General features: G+C 43.4%; 1 protein-coding gene across 1 annotated transcript in view; it reads left to right on the forward strand.

The window, feature by feature from the left end:
- Positions 1-14,199, forward strand: part of LOC102295642 (limbic system associated membrane protein) — a 265,395-nt gene that overhangs the window by 149,997 nt on the left and 101,199 nt on the right. The window contains exon 2 of the mRNA XM_005942445.2: positions 10,585-10,729. Within this exon, the coding sequence (XP_005942507.2) occupies positions 10,585-10,729 (145 nt within the window). The remainder of the gene's footprint in view (positions 1-10,584; positions 10,730-14,199) is intronic.

The raw sequence follows: 14,199 nt of genomic DNA on the forward strand, positions 1-14,199 counted from the left end.
TGGAGTACACATTGACAATAAACTGGACTGGGCTAAAAACACCACAGCACTTTACAGGAAGGGCCAGAGTCGTCTCTATTTTTTGAGGCGACTGAGGTCCTTCAACATCTGCCAGAAAATGCTGAGGATTTTCTATGAGTCTGTTGTGGCCAGTGCGATCCTCTATGCTGTTGCATGCTGGGGGAGCAGGCTGAGGGTCGCAGATGCCAACAGACTTAATAAACTAATCCGTAAGGCCAGTAATGTTGTGGGGATGGAGCTTGACACCCTCAAGGTGGTGTCGGAGAGGCGGATGCTGTCCAAGATAAAGACTATGTTGGATAACACCTCCCACCCACTCCATGACATGCTGGTCAGTCACAGGAGCTCGTTCAGTGAGAGACTGAGATTACCGAAAAGCACCACTGAACGACACAGGAAATCTTTCCTGCCTGTGGCCATCTCCCTGTACAACGCATCCACTTAACACACTGTTTGCGCTACAGCTACACATGTTTCTTTTAACATTTCATTGTGTTCAGCTATTTATTTATGAGTGACTTATGTAATGCCTGTATATATGCATATACGTTTTTTATTGTATCTACTATGCCCTCTATCTTAGTTATGCATGTATATGTCTGATCTTGTACATTAGTTGGTGTTACAAAAATCGACAGCACTGTCACAACAAAAAGATAGATTTCCCACCAAGGGAATCGATAAGCAGTATCCTGATTCTGATTCTTGGGATTCGTGGATATAGGTGGCGCGCTAGACATATACCAACCGACGGCTAAACTCTAAGCCACAGATTTGGGTGTCTTAACGCTAGTCCGGCGCATATTACGTCGGGCGAAAACCCCAGATGCCTTTTAGAGGAAGCGCACTTCACACAAATGCCAACCGCCTTAACGCGGTTGGATTAATTAAAATGCAGAAACATGTAAAACTATTTGCTTTGCTAACTCGCAACACACGGACGGCGCCGTCAGCTTTACCAGCTTGTTGCACTAGTAGAGGCGCTACTCCTCGCACTACGCTTCAATGCAAGGTCTTTTTTTCTGGCTGGCAGCGTAACGTAGTTCTCCTTTGCGTCTTCAATGCTGACTTATTTACTGTTCACGGGTTCGTCGACCAAAATTGACTCGGCGATTACCTTTTTTGAGATAAATTCTGTTTAAATAAGGAATATACAGTACGCGCCACCGTTCAGTCCTGTACAACTAGCGCTATGCCATGTATCATAACCGCACTGAAACCAGGATTACAATCACCCCGCTATAGCGCCATGGCAGTCAATGCTTAGACAGAGCCAGTTAATAGATGGAAGAATGGGCAATGAGCTGCATCCGGTTCTTTCGAGAATTTAAGGCCACGCACAAGCCCTGACGCTTCTTGTTTCCTTCCTCTAGAACCTGGGCTTAAGTTGATACCGGAGTAGAAGATTAACTTCGTTGGGCCATAAATGGGCTTCCCCAGCGCCTGGCATCGCAACATCTCCCACACTGAGTCTAACTGAAGCTGGCGCTCGAGGTGCGAGAACTGGTATTGCTGTTGCAATACTGTCACGGCTGGCGGAGTGAGCCGTGTGGAGTGGAGGAAAAGGAGGACCCAAAATGCAGCAAACTGACGATATGAGTGAAGTTTATTAACACGGTGGCAGTGGCAAAAACAGGAAATGAAGCATGAGTAATGATAAACCTAAACTGGGAGAAACTAAAGAGCAAACCTGAAGTCCACAAAACGGAGAGCAGAGACGCAAACTAAGGAACAGGGTAACAGACTGACACGGAGTTATGCAGAAATACACAGACGAATGCAGACGAGCCGACAACAGGCAGGAGAACACACAGGGCTTAAATACACACACCAGTAATCAGGGGATGAGACACAGGAGGGCAACACAGCTGGGAGGAATCTGAGCTGACGGAACAGGGGAAACGTAAACTGAGCACACTCACATATGACACAGACCTTCACAATAAAACATCACACGCAGGCTCGACACCGAGAGACAGACAGGAAATAACATATGAAACTAAACCTGCATCTTAAACCCAGATAAACAGAAACATGGAACTCTAATAATAGAAATCATAATCATCACCATAAACATTACCATAACCCGACAAGAGAACAAGAACACAATCCCTGATGCAAACTTAAATCAAAACACAATAACCTCAAAATACTGGGTCCAACGGACCCAGAACCGTGACAGTACCCCCCCTCCAAGGGCTGGCTCCCGACAGCCCCAAACAAAATAAAAAAGCAGGAAGCACCCTCGTCAAAGAAGCCTTTGTCCGGCCTCCCGCTTCCTGGCGCCACGCCCCCTGGGCCCAAGGCCCCCCGGCCCCCCCTCTTTTGGGCTTGTTTTTCGCCCGTCCGCCCTGGGTTCGCCCCCGCGGGCGTTTTTCCCGGTCCGGCCCTGTGGCCCTTGCCCCCACGCCCCCACCCATCTGGGTCCTGGCCCCATCTCCTGGGTTCTAGCGTGTTTGCCCACCAGGGCCCATGGGCCGAAAAAAGCCGCTCCAGCCCTCTTGCACCCGACCTGTGCGGGGCATGAAAGGCCCCCCCGCGCCGGGCTGATATAACGAGGCCGGTGTTCCGCCGCGGCTGGCGCGCCCAGGGGCCTGCCCCGTCTCCGGTTCGGGCTGGTGGTGTCGCTGGCACGGTGTAGCATTGATGGATGGGGGGGGCTGCGCCTGGCCCAGCCTCGGCCTCTGCTTCGCCGTCGCCTGGTCCGGCTCCGTCGCCTGTGGCTGCCACGCCACCATCTGGTCCTGCATCGTCTGGTCTTGTGCCCACCAGGCCATGGCCAGCACGCCTGCGACTGGAGGGCCGCCGCTGCCTTCCGCGCGGCCGGCCTCCTGAACTGCTCCTTCGTCGCCGCCGCTGCCTTCCGCGCGGCCGGCCTCCTGAACTGCTCCTTCGTCGCCGCCGCTGCCTTCCGCGCGGCCGGCCTCCTGAACTGCTCCTTCGTCGCCGCCGCTGCCTTCCGCGCGGCCGGCCTCCTGAACTGCTCCTTCGTCGCCGCCGCTGCCTTCCGCGCGGCCGGCCTCCTGAACTGCTCCTTCGTCGCCGCCGCTGCCTTCCGCGCGGCCGGCCTCCTGAACTGCTCCTTCGTCGCCGCCGCTGGCATCGCGGCCGCCCTCCGGACCTGCTCGGTGGCTGCCACTGCCTTCCAAGTGGTCGGCCCCCGGAACTGTTTGCTCGTTACCGCCGTTGCCGTCCGCGCGGTCGGCCCCCGGAACTGTTTGCTCGTTGCCGCCGTTGCCGTCCGCACGGTCGGCCCCCAGAACTGCTTCCTCGCCGCCGTTGCCGTCCGCACGGTCGGCCCCCAGAACTGCTTCCTCGCCGCCGTTGCCGTCCGCACGGTCGGCCCCCAGAACTGCTTCCTCGCCGCCGTTGCCGTCCGCACGGTCGGCCCCCAGAACTGTTTGCTCGTTGCCGCCGTTGCCGTCCGCACGGTCGGCCTCCTGAACTGTTTGCCCGTCGCCGCCGTTGCTGTGTGCACGGTCGGCCTCCAGAACTGTTTGCCCGTCGCCGCCGTTGCTGTGTGCATGGGGTCGGCCCCCTGACTGTGTTATGGGACTAGTGACCAGTCGTGTTTTGGTTCTGGACTCTGTGCTCCTTGTTTTTGTTTCGGACCCTCCTTCCTGGACCCCCTCCGCCCGCCCTGGCTTGGTGCTTCCTGCTTTTTTATTTTGTTTGGGGCTGTCGGGAGCCAGCCCTTGGAGGGGGGGTACTGTCACGGTTCTGGGTCCGTTGGACCCAGTATTTTGAGGTTATTGTGTTTTGATTTAAGTTTGCATCAGGGATTGTGTTCTTGTTCTCTTGTCGGGTTATGGTAATGTTTATGGTGATGATTATGATTTCTATTATTAGAGTTCCATGTTTCTGTTTATCTGGGTTTAAGATGCAGGTTTAGTTTCATATGTATTTCCTGTCTGTCTCTCGGTGTCGAGCCTGCGTGTGATGTTTTATTGTGAAGGTCTGTGTCATATGTGAGTGTGCTCAGTTTACGTTTCCCCTGTTCCGTCAGCTCAGATTCCTCCCAGCTGTGTTGCCCTCCTGTGTCTCATCCCCTGATTACTGGTGTGTGTATTTAAGCCCTGTGTGTTCTCCTGCCTGTTGTCGGCTCGTCTGCATTCGTCTGTGTATTTCTGCATAACTCCGTGTCAGTCTGTTACCCTGTTCCTTAGTTTGCGTCTCTGCTCTCCGTTTTGTGGACTTCAGGTTTGCTCTTTAGTTTCTCCCAGTTTAGGTTTATCATTACTCATGCTTCATTTCCTGTTTTTGCCACTGCCACCGTGTTAATAAACTTCACTCATATCGTCAGTTTGCTGCATTTTGGGTCCTCCTTTTCCTCCACTCCACACGGCTCACTCCGCCAGCCGTGACAGTATTGCAACAGCAATACCAGTTTTAGCTTACATGCCAGCTTGTTAACTAGTGTGGGATGTGCATGCACCTGGAGCCATTTTGCCACAATTTTAATCTTTACTCGTTCACTTAAGGATTCTAGAGAAAAACAAGAACTCACTGTGGTGCTTAAATAAAACCAGCAGCTATTGCCAATACTTACATTAACTGGCTCTCTAGCATGATGTATGCGTTAGCGGTGATTTAATCTTTCAGTGCTTTAGAAATGCATACCTATTTAAACTAAACTGCCTTGTATTTCCTTATTTAAAGAATTTATTAAAAAGTATCATCATTTTGGTACAACTACAGTAATAAGTCAGCATTGAGGAAGAAATCTTACCTGCACAAAAAAAGCCTGCATGTGAAGCTATCGAGATAGCTAATCAACAACTTAACTACGCCCTCTGTTTCAGTTAGCAAAGCAAGTTTTACATTTCTGCTTTAATTAATAAGGTTCATACTGTTAGTGCGCTTCCTCTAAATTGAGCTCTTGGGTTACTATAGGCGACTATTAAACACCCAAATCTGTAATACCTCGTTTATGTTAGCGCCCACTATATCAGAATCAGAATCAGAATCAGAATACTTTATTGATCCCTGGGGGAAATTATTTTTTGTTACAGTGCTCATTTTAAACCAACATTAAGACAAGACAGACAATACACTAACTAAGAATAAGAATAGTACAATATATACATATATACACATACATACTTCACTCATAAATAAATAGTTGGAAAAGAAACATGTGTAGCTGTAGCAGCAAACAGTGTGTTAAGTGGATGCGTTGTACAGGGAGATGGCCACAGGCAGGAAGATTTCCTGTGTCGTTCAGTGGTGCTTTTGGTAATCTCAGTCTCTCACTGAACGAGCTCCTGTGACTGACCAGCATGTCATGGAGTGGGTGGGAGGGGCTCAAAATACTGGGTCCAACGGACCCAGAACCGTGACAAATACTAGTTTTACTTCATTCATTCATGAAAATGCTGTACTGTCTAAAATAGTAACAAGATGACTGATGCTGTTTACTTTGCCTGTCAGTGGCTGATCGGTGCACAGAGTACTTGAATACCCACGTTTTGTCTTGTTTAAAATTAGAGCTAAGCAAAAATCAATAAGATGGCTATAACTAGACAGTAAAGGAGGAATTCATCGTCTGTGATGACCTGGGAATACCTCCTTAGAAAACCCAGAGCTAAACAAAACAAATGTTAAGAAGCTTCAGCCGGAGGCAAGCCTTCTCACAGAAATTAAAGCACCTGACTCTGAGCCTAGCTGAGAACTTGACGTTGAAAGCTAATTTGGAACATCTGAGACCTATTACAAACTTCTGCACTACAACCTGATAACATAAAGATAATTCCATTATGTTAATAACATAACATAAAGTCTCATTGCCCTCATAAGACATGTAGTAGCTACTGGATATGTTCTGGATGACTGGGGGGAAACTGGAGACCTGTTTTGAATGGCTGAAGCGTCCAGTCCAACCAGTGCCACTACTCTGTGTCTAGGTGAATGCTGATGACACAGCGCTCAGGTTGATGGCAAGAGTAATCATAAAATAAGTGAATATATAACTCTGTGTTGAATGTCTCTCTAAAAGCCTTTTTCAAAAGATTTCAGCATTAATAAATGAATATGTATGCAGGAAAGCAGCAGAAGTAAAGCAGGGTGATAAGCATGTATCAGGATCTCAGGTAAAGTTCTAAGTATGAATTATAAAGAGCCATCAGGTATTAAAGTCAGTCTTTGGATCGTCAGCACATACAACATTTTAAAGGTCACTGTAAGAAATCTTGAGTTTATTGTGGGGAAAAAGCATTTTTCTCATATTCGTATTTTTAGTACATGACATTTTTGCATGGATCATACCAATACATCACTTTATTAATCACAGGAAACCCAGACATCAAGTAACAGTGGGGAAGGCTGAGGAGGTAGAAACTCATTTAATGTCTTCAATGCATTCTGCAATTGATCATCTGCTGTTATGTAAATTATCCCATTTAGCATGTGTGTATGCAAAGACTATATAAACATCAATTATCTATCTATCCATTCGCTTCCGCTTATCCTTTTCAGGGTCGCGGGGGGCGCTGGAGCCTATCCCAGCTGTCATAGGGCGAAAGGCGGGGTACACCCTGGACAGGTCGCCAGTCTGTCGCAGGGCCAACACACAGGGACAGACAACCATTCAAACCTAGTGACAATTTGGATTAATCAATTAACCTATCCCCACAAGCTGCATGTCTTTGGACAGTGGGAGGAAGCCGGAGTACCCGGAGAGAACCCACGCAAACACGGGTAGAACATGCAAACTCCACACAGTAAGACCCCGGCCTGATGGTGGAATTGAACTCAGGACCTTCTTGCTGTGCGGCAACAGTGCTAACCACCGTGCAGCTCAATTATCTATCTATTTTGATGTAATTTAATAACACAGCGTGCAATTGTAGGGGGTTGAACTCATTTTGTAAGACCTGAAACCAAATTTTTTAACTAATTAATTAATAAGGTAATTTAATGCTATGTGGGGAAGGGTGAATTTTTAATTTTTTTAAGAGAAGTAATAAACTTTTTCGATTTAAAATTTAATAATGCACAAAAAACTTCATGCACAGTGTTGTGTAATACTGCCTCTGTGTGCACAATTTTACATTGAATATTTCAGTAACAGTGGTTATACAATTGGATAATGCACAGGGGAGAGAGTCTATTAAATTAAAGTATGCGCACTCAGTTATCAGCACTGTTACATGTGCTTGCATGTGTTTATATAATCTGCAAAGCTGTTTCTATCAACTTCACTGCTGTGGTTTTTTTTTAGAAAGTTCCATTTCTTTTTTATGATGCTAATTTCTGTTAAAATAGCTGCCCTAACCCACACTGTGAATTTTTAATCATATGTCAAAACCACCAATTATCTAACATTTACATAATAATTATATTATGAGTACCAATTTGGCAGTCTGAGAACTGAGTTTTTATCAGTCACATGGCATCAGTCAGGATGGTTTTCCTCTCAACAGGAAAACACAAAATGTGGATTTGTCAGCGCTACAGCAAAAAGTAGATTTTAATATATGTTGATGTTAACAACTGCATCCAGTAAAAAAGTTCGGGTTCAGTAACAGGCTACGCTTTAATGTGATCGAGAAAACGACATTAAAGCGTAACTCTAAACGAGCATCATGTCCATTCGTGTGGTTGTCTTTTTCATCTCGTTTTCTTTTCCCACCTCCTCGTGGTTACTTCACAGTAGGCGACAAGCAGTAATGAGGAAGGAGAGGAAACAAGTGCAGTACAAGGAAACAAGATGCAAGCATTCAGTCAGCCAGGGCAGTTTATTGCTTCACTGCAAGCAATTTGTCAGTGTGTGTCCATAGCTTGCACTAATGTGGAGGAGCTGTAGACAATTAACGTCTAGAGCAGCAGATTGTGTGGTTCAAAAACAGCACCAGAAGGTTTTGATTATTAGTGTTGGGGAATAGTAAACTACACAGGATTAAACTAGTACTTTACTACCTGTTTGATTGAATACCCGTCCCACCTGGACTAGTTCCTGGATGTAACCAATAGGACATCATCCGCAGGGTCTAGGACTGTGGTCAGTACTTTGTTAGGGTGATGTTGGAATGTGTGTGACCATGTTTGGACAAGAGACTGGCATTATCAGTTCAGGTTGTAGAGTGTATGTTAATTAGTGTTGAGTAACAAATCAAGTAAAATATTAGAGTTTCCCTCAACAAAACTGGAGCACAGAGTTCATGGATGTTAGTATAATTAACCACACTGAAAGTCAGGTTTATTTGTCAGATAACTGCATAAAAAATGCATCAAAAGCAACCAACACCAGAGACATGAAACAGAGATCCAGTGTAGTAGCTGAAAACCAAGCCAAGTGTTGCCCAGCAGACAGCTAGAGGCTACAGCTGCAGCGTCTATATTCTCCTGTCATTGGACATGACCACACCCTTTTCTCCCTAGTATAATTAGAAGGTTAAAAGAAAAACATCACAGTCTCTATAATCACTATAAAGGAGAAAAATGGCAGCAGAGACCAAAGGGTTTTTTGTTGTGGGTAACAAGCATGTTTATTTCTGCTGTAATTTTTTTTGGCATATTAATGTGGGAGCCTATGAATGCAGATTCACTTTTCAAGCCAGCGTCAAGTGGACAGCTTTTGGCAGGTGTGCAGCTTCAGTTTTGTGCACCCAAGAGTTGCCAGTTGGTGAATGGTAGTTTACAAAGCTTTCAAAACAGTTTCATCAATACTAATGTGATTGTGGTCAGAAAGAAATGGTACTTTCATGGGAAATTGATTAGCGAGTGAACTATAGGTCTTTTATTTAACTGCATGAAAGCACTTTGAGGAGCAGGCACAGACATGTCATATGCTCTAAAAAGGATCAGTTCTTTTGGGTGTCACACGTGAACAACGATGTTGCACTGTCACGACACACTTGCATGCACACGTACACAGAACGGCCATTTATTAGGTACACCTTTTGAACTGCTTTTTAACCCAAATGCATTGAGTTGCCACTGATTGGTTGATTAATCTCGATTTCTGTTGCAACATTCAGATGGCAGAGTCAGCATTTAATCCAAACAACGTGAAAGAATGGATCCACCCTGCCTTGAATCAACACCTCAGGCTGGTAGTGGTGGTGTCATGGTGCAGTTGATATTTCCTTGGCACATTTTGGGGCCTTGGTACCAACTGATCATTGCTACCTCAGTACCTTTACTGAGTGTGTCCCTCCCTTTGTGACAGTGTAACCATCGTCTGATTGCTACTTCCTGGACATATAGAACCACAAAGATCAAAACTTATACAGTATATAAGCTTATGATGGTGTTAACATATAAGCTGCATGCACACAGCTCCACACTGTCACATCCTTCATGGTTTGTTTTGAGAGGCTAATGGACTGAAACGATTTATATTTTATGCATTTGAATATGACTCTGTCTGTTCTGTACCCCTTGTTCCCTCTGGCTTCTAGCTAGCTTTGGAAAGGGGCAGTTCATAGAACTTTCTTTGATTACAGAAAAATGTATCTGAATGAGCATAGCGAGCTTTTGAATTGCTTCTTTTAATTAGAACACTGAAAACTCTTGAAACAAAACTGGAGGAACACTTTAGAGTGACGCAATAGGAAGATAGCTGTCAAAGCGAGTCAGTAAACACAGTGAGTTATCTTGGTTCCACACAAAGGGAAGGAACATCAGTAGGGATTAAAGCTGCGAGTACAAACCTTCAACAAATCTGACATCCAGCTCCCGCTGTGAAGCAGACTAGGGTGACTGCACCAACACTTTTGTGCTTCACCCGGGGTCACCTGCCAAAGACAGCCTCACTCCACTGCTTCACTAAGCTACTCTCTTGTAGCTCAACACAATCCAAAGTGGTGTGCGCAGCCAAGGCTCGGCGAGTTGCCGGAATTTGCATGTGAGGCGCATTCACTGTTGACTTGCATTACAGCTGATATCCATTCTCATTGATTCCGACTTCTTCTCACATTTACATTTATTCATTAGGAAGACGCTCGGCTCCCTTCGCTCCCGTGCAAGATGTCTTAGCTTGAGCTTACTTGGTGTAATGCGCTGACAGCATGCAACAAGAAGTAAACAAGAGGATACCGGTGTCCCTTCTTATCCACAGGAATAACATACTGTTAAAGGAGATGTATTCATCAGAGAAAAAGGGTGGTAAAGAAGGTGAAGGGTTCAGGAGGCTGTACAAGGGGTGTGTGGGAGGAGAAGAGAAAAAATGGTCGTTCACTTTGGTTTTTACTCCAAGACATTGGAATTAGTAGAGGCCTTAGGTGTCTGCTTAACTTAACAGTCTTTGTTAGTCAGTGGTATCAAACATAGCAGTGCTGAACTATATTAAAACATAACCAGCTTGGCTTATTATTTCAGCACAACTGTTTGTATAAACCTTACTCAAAGCACCTTTGACTTCCATACACCCCCGCCTACTCACTGGATTGCATAATTGCTGTGATTTGTTTGCTTTCCCTATCTACAAAACTCCACACTTCATTTTGCCTAATAGGATTACATATCATGAAATGGAAAAAAGTTGCATCCATTTGTTTCCCCTCGTAATGAAGAACCGGGTCTTGCTATTTCTCACCTAACCTGTTTTTGTTCTCGCTGCAGGTGTTATGTTGATGACAAAGTCTCCAAGGTGGCTTGGCTCAATAGATCCAACATCATCTTTGCCGGCCAGGACAAGTGGTCCCTGGACCCCAGAGTAGATCTGGTCACTAAAGGACAGCTGGAGTACAGCCTGCGCATACAAAAGGTAATGTTGAGAATAGAGATTTAAAAGCTGAACTGAATTATTGCACAAAACTGATTCAACCAGAGCTGAGTTGGGTTGTCATTTGCATTTAGATGTGGAAGAGAATTTCTTTTTTTTTAGTTTCAGGGATGTTATTCAACAAGTTATGAAACACAACCTTATTACACACACACTTTGACTTAAATTTATTCTTTTTTTTAGCAGCAGATGTTGTTAAATATTAATCTATTCATTTATTCATTTATTTATGCAGCAGGTTCAGTCAGAGGGACTTTTTTTAAACTACATTCTTAATTTTTGATTTTTCACTGTCTGCATGCTTTTACAAGTATAAACATAAGCAGTGACGGGATGGGAAGACAGGAGTGTTTTCACATCCCCTTCAAAAAAAATCTTTCCAAGCATAAATTAGCGCTGAAGAAGTAGTTTGACATATCGGGAAACTTGGTTGCCAGCTAAATATGAAACTGGAGCCGGAATTCATTTTATTTTAGCAAAAAACAAAGACAGAGTAAAGGGGCTAAGCATTAAAAATCTACTTATTCCATCAACTTATTCATCTCTATATTGGAGATACTATAGAAATGTTTATTTTAAACTTACCTTATTACTGTCAGCATGACAGAAGGGCAGAACATAACATGTAGTGTATATAGTCTCAAAGGTAACATTTGGAAAGGCTATAGAGAGCAAGCAAAGCAAAGCTACATACAACTGCAGAGGTTATACAAAGTGCAAGACTTGGCATAAGTGACGGGCATTTGCATTCTGAGTCCCGAGTGTGGTTCGCTTTAGGCAACAAAAGCAATGTTGTTTGAATGACAATGAGGTAAACACATCCTGCCCTGTTCTTCAAGTCGCTTAGCCAAGACAACAATGGTGTGCATAACCATGGACACATCAAAATCACAATTTTTTTTTTTTATGATGAGATTGCATTATAATAGGATAAAACACATTTTGTTGATTTACTCAGGAAATCAACATTTTGGACTTTGCCAAGTCCATTAATTCACAACATTTCCTCATTATGTTAATGGAAAACATAACCTAGGCTCCAATACATTTATTTTCAAACATATTTGCTGTTTTGCATTCCTAATATCTAAAAGTAATTTGCATGAGACAGAGTTGCTCTGCTATTTTATGGGGACATGGATAGGGGTGACTGGCGGTGTGGCCATAAATCTGACATTTTTAGAATCTGAAGGGAGAAAAAAGCACACATTAAACTACAATAAAGTTCATATGCCTTCCCCGCAACAATTTCAGCTGAGAATAAAACTGATGGTCTGTCAACTTTTTCACAGTTTCTTAATGCCAGCATTTTGTACTTCATTCAAAACAAACAACAAAAAAACCAACTATTATTTGGTCATTTCAATATCACAACTGTTTGTAAGTGCTTTCCTCGATCCATTTCTTTAATGGGGCTTACAAACACTATTTCCTGTCCTGTTTTAACGATTCAACTTTCAAGTCACCTAACAGCATTGACATTTAATATGTAATATAATATATAAAATGTAATGTTCACAACGGTGTAATAAGTAAGTGAAATAGTCATGGTAACCACATTTAAAGTACTTCAGAGTTTGCAATGACAAAGCAAAAATTATATTTAAGAGGCAGAAAAATATTCAGGGAAGGGATCGTTCAGGAACCTTTTCTACTTTCACTAAAAGCAACAATATATATAAACAAAATATATGAAAAATGAAATGAATAAAAGGAATCTCATAGTTATGTAACAAATATTTGTTTGATTTTTATTGGTTTGATGAGAAAATTCTGATAGTGGTTAATCAGTGTCCAGTTCTTGGTCTTTCATAAATACTTTCTTTGAGTGAAGTGTAATTCAGATTAAAGAGAATGTCAGTTTAAAATGACTCAGCATTTTTGTGACATGGGAAGTGACTTGCTTTTTTGTTTTTAGGAGAAATTACAAAAGACAACAATAACAATCACCACATGCAAAATCTCTCAATCCCTAATTCCCATCCAAATTTAAATCCGGGGCTGCCCCTGATTTAAGTTTGGATGGGAATGAGGGAATTTGGAGTAAGGATTAGTCAGACACACAGACTGCTCCACAATTACAGTAGCAGGATAAGGAAGGAGGGAACTCAAGCATTGTGGGGAACAGCAAAATACAACAAAAATACCAGTCATACATCATGGTTTCTCATTCTCAGGGCTAATATATGCTCAGATAGCTATTTATCTTGGTAATCTCTTTTCATTTGAATCTTGCTGTATTGTCATAAAGTCTGTATCAGGCTGTGTGCATGCCTGTGAACTCTCTCTACATGATCAGGAGTTGAGCAACTAAAACAGGTCCATCTTAGGCTCCTGAAGGTTCTTATCGATATGAAATATTATGTGTCATGAAGCAGGCAGGATTGAGGACCCAAAATGCAGACTCTTAGTGGCAGGACTAACTCAAAACACAGCTTTATTGCTGATTACAAAATACATGAAAGCAAACTGGAAGAAACTAGGAACTAAACAGGCAGGTTTAGTTCCTAAACCTGCAAGAATGAGGTAGATCGGGGCAGACGCAGACATACACACAAGGTCAAACAAAGGAACAAACCACATGGGGGAACATAATCTAACTAACGAGACAGGGGAAGCACAGCTGAACATGACACACACCGGACAAGAGACTGTCAAACTAAAACAGGAAGTATGAGACAGATGAAACACTGGGGAAAAAAGTGAGGAGAGAGAGGACGAGAGAGCAAGGAACGAGACGGACACACAGAGACATGACCAGGGAAACAGGCAGATAAACATGAAGACTAGACTGACCTGACAGAGGACACACAGAGGCAAGACCAAGACAAACAGGACACGCAGGCGAGACCAGGGCATGAAAAGGAACCTAATAACTAACTAGACAATCTGAACTACAAATACAGAAATGCAACTAGGAAACAATTCACACAGAGAAAACAAGTATGAATAAACAAGACTCAAACAACCAAAAACACAAAACACTGACTCAACATCCCAGGTACCCTAACAATTATGACAGTATCAAGTTGCCTAGTAACTGCCTGCAAGCTGAAATAACCCACTTGTAGCATTCTTGCACATAAGACCTTTTTAAGAATCTCCTCATTTTAATTTCACAACAGTAACATCTAATTTTGTAAATATTTAATTTACTACATTTTGATGTCTCCTAATTATGATGTTTAGAACATCATCATTTGATATCGTTTGACACATTAACGTATGACTAAGTTTACTGTTGTTAGTGGGTATATTGTACATTTAATGTCAGATAAAGAACAATATAAATATACTTAGGGAACTGGGATTTCTAGCGTGCATTTTTTCAGGTGCCTTGTATCAACATGTGCTGTGTAGCTGAACCACGGTGTATATAAACTGCAATCAGAGCAAGATAAATTAAAGCTTTAATCTTTAAATATATGGGTGCATATTCAGTTGAAAACAGT

Source organism: Haplochromis burtoni, unplaced genomic scaffold, assembly GCF_018398535.1.
Source record: "Haplochromis burtoni strain Fernald_Lab_line unplaced genomic scaffold, NCSU_Asbu1 Contig_284, whole genome shotgun sequence".
In the NCBI taxonomy this organism is placed as follows: domain Eukaryota; kingdom Metazoa; phylum Chordata; class Actinopteri; order Cichliformes; family Cichlidae; genus Haplochromis; species Haplochromis burtoni.